The 6,350-nt window shown below is 43.7% G+C and overlaps 1 protein-coding gene across 5 annotated transcripts in view; it reads right to left on the reverse strand.

Moving 5' to 3' along the window:
• The window catches only part of PSD3 (pleckstrin and Sec7 domain containing 3), a 164,451-nt gene that overhangs the window by 125,245 nt on the left and 32,856 nt on the right, over nt 1–6,350 (reverse strand). For 3 of the 5 annotated variants that reach the window (XM_044443896.1, XM_044443894.1, XM_044443897.1), the window contains one exon: nt 3,275–4,316. The exons of 1 other annotated variant lie outside the window; for it this stretch is intronic. In XM_044443896.1, the coding sequence (XP_044299831.1) occupies nt 3,275–4,316 (1,042 nt within the window). The remainder of the gene's footprint in view (nt 1–3,274; nt 4,317–6,350) is intronic. One more of the 5 variants, XM_044443895.1, reaches the window with a different exon arrangement.

Below are 6,350 nucleotides of genomic sequence, written 5' to 3' on the forward strand. Positions count from 1 at the left end.
AGCTGGGTTAGAAAGCTGTGATAGGACTGAATAGGCCTTAGTTGAAATCCCCACTCAGTAATGACACCCTTAACCTTGGTCAGGCATCCTCCCTTGGCATAACCCACTTCACAGAGTTGTTGTGCGAATTTAATTGGGGTGTCCTGGAATGAGCAAAAGAGAACCATATACAGGGTCTTATGCCTTGTATTTCTTGGAAGAAATGTGTTTATCAATGCAACAGAGACTACTAAAAGCTTGACTGACTCCCTGCGCCCGGTTCATATAATCCTACTGGGGACAAAAGTAGATCAGTTGAGACTTGGACAGTTCATCACAAATGGCTGCCCAGCTGTCTTCAGCTCAAAGGGTTACAAGATTAGCAGTTCTGAGCTTACAGCAGAACTACAGAAGTTTTTCGTCTGATACAGTATGGGTATTACAAGCACACTCTCTTATAAACATATATTCTTATGTTTACTAGCATCAAAGAAAGTGGGCTGAGTATTTTGTGAGTCTTAGAGTTGGTTCATCTGAATCCTCTGCACACACTTTCCTCCACCACACATTGAACTTGGACTGCTGATTGGGGCACTACACCTTTAAATGCTTACCAAAGAAGGGTCTGTTCATAAAGGTCAGCTGGTCTTTTCACAGCCAACCAAACACACAGGTGGGGCTCATTACATAGTGGCACCCAGTTTGTTTCCAAACTGTGTTGTGTGATGGGGAGATGCCTCATGGACTTGGGGCTCACTCACAAACCTTTCGTGTGGCACCTCCCCATCACAGAAACTATGTGTGCCAGGATGGTGTCCAAATCAGTCCCATTGGAAGCTCGGTTTCAGAGAAAAGATGCCAGCAAGTCAAAATATCCACTTTATCATTCCCCAAAATATTTCTTGGTTCCCTTTCAGTGCAGGTGCCTTTCAAAGACAGTGTACAATAATAAAACATATTGGACACCAAGACTGTCTTAAAAACAATAAGTAAAAACAGCAACAATAAAAACAGCAAAAGCACTGGATATATCAGGGGAAGGCCCATGTAAAATAGCATACATTTACAACCTTCTTAAATCTTGAAATGATGGGGCCTGGCAAATCTGCAAAGGCAACTTATGCTGGAGGTGTGGTGAAACAGCACAAAAGGCCTGCTCTTGTGTGGGAGCCCACCTATCTCTGCTCACACAGGCGGGCAAATGAGAAAGGCCTCTTGCTGATCTTCAATTGCAAGCAGGCTGATACAGGGGAAAGTGGTCCTAAACCAGCCACTCCCAAGCTAGTCCCCTTCAAACGTGTGGGACTAATACCCAAGCACAGAATCAACATGGTTGCTAGGGATGGCTAAATGAAATGGTCTCTGTCCACTACAATTATCCCTTAGTGCAAAGATACTCAGTGCTGTCCTGCTTTGTACTTCCTTCACACAGTCATCACAGATAATTCCAAGGCCCTCACCTCCCACATAGTCCCATAAACCAGCTCCTCTCTCCCTAGTTTTCTTTTAAACCCCAACCCCCTACCTTCTGGCTGCAAAACTAAGGAAGAGGCTTTTTCAATGCTCTCAGTCATTCTAATGCATGGCTTGCCTGCAGTCAGGAAGCTAAGCTGAACATTCTGCTCAACTTTGGAATAACCTGAAAGGCGCAACTTCGGATGTACTTAGCATTTCAAACAGCGGCCTGCTTTGCTGCTTGGCAGTAGTGTTTTACTGTTGCTATGATAGAAGGGTCCAAAGAAATACAAGAAAAGCAAGTTGATGCTTCAAAGGAAGTTCAGGAACATCTCAGCAAGAGCTGGCAATTCCTTGTTTTTAAATACACAAGCCATCCTGGTACATTCAGTACATGATACCGACACATTTTCTGTTGCAGTTTTTCATAAAAATAACAACAGGCTGTGCTAAATGTTAAGAATGCAGGTATTAGACTGTGAGAAGGAATCTTCACACTGTGCTCAGTTCAACACACTCTGAAGATTAGCTGTGTGGTTATATCTGAAATAGAGGAGGGGCAATATCTCGTCACCTGCACAAGATTAATGGCTGTAATGCCCAAGAACTGGTCCCCTCGTGGCTGGTACAAAGGGTTGGAAGGTTGGACAATTGCCAAGGCCCTCAGTCATTAACAGACCTATCGGCCAAGAACCAGCATCTAGCACGTTAGTTCCCACTTGGTGTAGGAGGGCCTTCAGTCTCCGTCATCAAGGTTCCTTCATTCTCAAGCAAGTATCCTGCAAGCAGAAAGGCTCTGACAGGTGCCTTTGCCCAAGGAACATTTCTTTGGTAAATACCTGAGCCTTAATTCTGACAAGCCTCTGGCCCTTCTGGATTCTTTAGGATGAATGTACAATATCTTATGCTAGTGAGAAGGCTTTATAGACGAGATTTTGGGAGTTCTAATATCTGATTTTATGTGATTGTGGTGAGTCATCCTGTACTCTGCTTTGTGCACATGTCATATCATTCCAAAAGAATTTAAAAAAATATGCTGAAATAATGTGAAAGGATGTGTATCTGTCATCAGCAACATAGTGCCAAAGCCATGAAACCTGGACACCTGAAGCTGAACATGCATGCTAAGGATATCTTAGGGTTGTGCGCTTCAGAGATACTTTGGGTTTCAAATGTATACAGTAATTTAAATGCGCCCATGTGGTTTAAGTCTGCAGTAAGGTCTTCAGACAATGGGACCAGATTTCCCTAACCAGGACATAGTTTTATGTCCATACAGTGGAGATTAGTAGAGTGAGTTATATCCTTGCCCACTCTCCCTTGCTGTAAGGTAGCCCTCAGGAGTCACAGAATTATTGAATCACAGAAGTGGAAGGGATCAAGAAGGCCATAGGGTCCAGACCCTGGTTCAATGCAGGGCTCCAAGTTAAAGCATCCCTGACAGATGGTTGTCCAGCTGCATCTCTCTCTGCCTCCAGCATGGGAGAGACCACAATCTCCTCAGGTAACTGGCTTCATTGTCATACTGCTCTAACAGTCAGGGGGTTATAAGGATGTTAGCAGATGTGACTTCACCCAGACAAGGTGGGCATAAAGCATCCAACTCTGACAGCTATGTAAGCTTGCTTGAAGGTTTCATTGCATCAAACTAAGCATGAGAAACGGGCCGCTCCTCTTGAAACAACAAGAGCCCTGCCTATACCTTCCTCAGTTACAAAGCCCATCTCCAACAAGCTGCTTAGTGCCGCCCCAGTGTCTGGAGTATGACTGTGTTACCTCACCCCCCCCACCCCACCCATGAAGAAAGAGGCTTGGTTTGGTTTGGTTTGATTTGGTTTACCTTTCCTTCTCTGATACAGACCTCTCTTGAGCCCAGTTCTTCTTTTCTGTTACAAAAACTTCATCCTCTCCACCTTCAGCCAGCGAAGCTAAAGGTCTGAAGTTCTCCCAGGACACATTCCAGGGGCGCTCAGGCAAACCAGTTAATTCAGGCGAGGCTGCAGATGGAGTGTGGTAGTTTGATATCATGGAGAATGTATGCTTTTTTGCACCATCCATTTCAGAGTGCTCCATTCCCTTCTGCTCCTCTGTTTTTTGTATCCAAAGGATTTCGACCCCTTGAAATTCTACATGTTTGCTCACTGCTGTCTCTTTTGATACCCTCCTCTCAGAGGCTCTTCCTGCTTTTTCTGGGTCAAACACAGAAAATTCCCGCTCAAAGTCTGCCCAGGCCCCACCAAGAGCACCAGCAGCGCCTTCGGCACTGCTCTCTGGCCCTGCCAAAGGAATATGGCAACTTGTTTCATACATTTCGTGGACCTTTGCAGGGCCACCCTCAGCAGTTTGCGAGGTCTCAGGCTGTAATTCCACAGTTAAGACCATAGAGTCCTCTTCAGTGATCCAGTACAATTTTCTCTCCGCCGTTGCTTCAGATGTAAGAGGCATTTCTGAAGGTTTTTCTTGGCCTGCAAGAACTTTCTCTCTGGCTGCCTCTTCAAACATACTGCCAGCCTTCCTTTCTGTTTCCATTTGCATCTTCGAACTAAAAGCATTCTTCTCTGTGCTATGTGCTTTTTCAGATTGTAAATCTTGAGGGATTTTTGCACTCTCACTTAGCTTGTCAACTGTTTGGGGCAGTTCTTCCTCTTTGGAAAGTACTTGTAAACCCTCAAAATGTAACTTTGCTCCGTCTCTGGGGCTGCCATTCTCCTGAGGTTCACAAAACTGCTGGCCACCCGCCTGGCCAACTGAAGCACACGTTAAAGCCTCTCCATGGAACTCAGATAACATTTCCAGTGTTTTGGCCTCTTCTTCCACAGTCCCATATTCCGGGAATTCGTTGGTGACGTTGTGTGGGAGGAGTGTGCTACCTCCATAACTACCTGAAAAAAAAAAAAACCAAATATTCCGATATTCTGTTTGCATTCCAGCAACACAGAAACAGTGTTTCATTCTGGTCCCCTTTGCATGATGTCATATTTAGTCTTTATTACTGGACTTGTTTTTAATGGTGCTCTGAGGTTTGGGACAGCAACAGGTTTTGGAAGGGGTTCCAAGTTAGACAAGCCTAAGCAGCCCACAAGCAGATCTACTCAAAACATAAATTCATTTAACAGTCATTCTCTCTCCCAGGTAGCTCTGGAGCCAAAGCTCTCTCTGAACAAACATTCAAAGACACTGTAAAAGAAGCTAAAGACAGTTAAACTGACTTCGTAAATCCACTCACCTGCTTGCCAGCAGCAAGTACTTTTCCTTGTCCCACACAAAAATGTCCCACAGGTGTTTCCTGAAAATGCCATCCAACAAGAGATCACAAATACCTCTCATTTATTCCACAGGGACGGAGACAATGAGGAAAGCTCAGTCACCGATATTTTTCAGCCAGTGGGCACATTTTAAATTCTGAGGCAAGGTTGAGGGAGCTCTCAAAAAATGTCTGCTGTGGGGAGGGGGGGAACCTCACCCATTCATAAAATGGCTGCCTGGGTGGGTATGGCCAGTCACAAAAAAAATCATTTCCCAGAAAGCAGACTGGTGATATTAAAAAAGTGACTTGCTCAAGAACCTAAGTACTAAGAAGAGAATAAGTTCTGAATTCCAAAACAGAAAAATGCTTTTTAATGCAAATAAAGAAATATTTAGTCAGCTTCCTAAGAATTATTTTGGAGTAAAATCTAGTTTGGGTAAGTCTTTCCTGAACTCTACCAAAGACCTTGATCAAATGTCAAAGAGCTAATTGTATTTACAACTTCTGTGAACATAAATAAACTGATTAAATCCAGACTAAATTATCCAGACTAAACTAGAGTTTGCAATACTACAATGTTCAAAGTTACTTTATTTAAAATAATACTGTGGCCAACATCAAATACTGCATTAGGGGCACATGATTTTGGTTTTGTTGTTGATGTTCTCTTGGGGCATTATATGTAGTAAATATTAAAAGACAAATCTGTTCCCGGCGCTACCTAGAATGATCACTTCATGCTATTTTTTTCCAGATTGGTGAAAACTGAAGTATTTAGGAAAACAACACACTAGATTTCCAAAAGGCGATCAGCACCAGTAGCACCCATTGTTCCAATATAACACTGCATTTGATTGTTTGTAAAGAGAAACCACAGAGCACTTTATCTGAGTGCCAAGTTTAAGAGATACTTTCTTGATCAGCAAAGTGTCAGAAATTGTGCAAAGGACAATTAAGCAGCAATCTAGTTCCAATGCTGATGACCATGGGAACAACGGCAAGTAATGCTTCTTGAGTGTTCCAAGTGAAGCATTATCTCAAGAATCCACATGACAATGCTTTAAGGATGGGGTCCACATATTTTGACCTAGTCAGGATAGTCTAACAAAAATGAGTTGACCATTAATCCAGCACCTTCCACGATGGTCAGGCTTTTGTCCTACAACTGCTGAGGCAGAGATCCCCCTCAGAAGTAATCCTTTGCTGTGCAACAGAAATGGGGTGGGGAATTGGCTTGACCTGATGCTAAGCCAGAAAGCACCATCTTCTCCCAGATGTTTTTCTCCCCTGCCTTGCTGTAACCTTCACCTTCTCACCATCACGCTCTACCCAAGGATTCCAGACACATTTTTCCCCTCATGACACTGGAACTTTACACTCGAGGAAACCAGCTTGGAGAAGCCAGTATCAGGGAAAACAGTTCTACTTTAACCACACTTAATTTTGTCACAGGGAGTTATTTATGGTAGGATGAGTATTTATTTACCCTCAGATTCCCCAACCTGCAGTCTACAGCATGCAGCCGAGGCACAAGCTGACCTCCCTCTGAAGGTACAAGATATGTTACACAACTAGTTGCTATCTCATCTGTTTTAACAGTTTGTGAAGGGAAGGGAGGAGATTAATACATCCCACCCAGTCATGATTTTACTGGTCACTGCCCCCTCAG

This window comes from Varanus komodoensis, unplaced genomic scaffold, assembly GCF_004798865.1.
Source record: "Varanus komodoensis strain SLA01 unplaced genomic scaffold, ASM479886v1 scaffold43, whole genome shotgun sequence".
In the NCBI taxonomy this organism is placed as follows: Eukaryota; Metazoa; Chordata; class Lepidosauria; order Squamata; family Varanidae; genus Varanus; species Varanus komodoensis.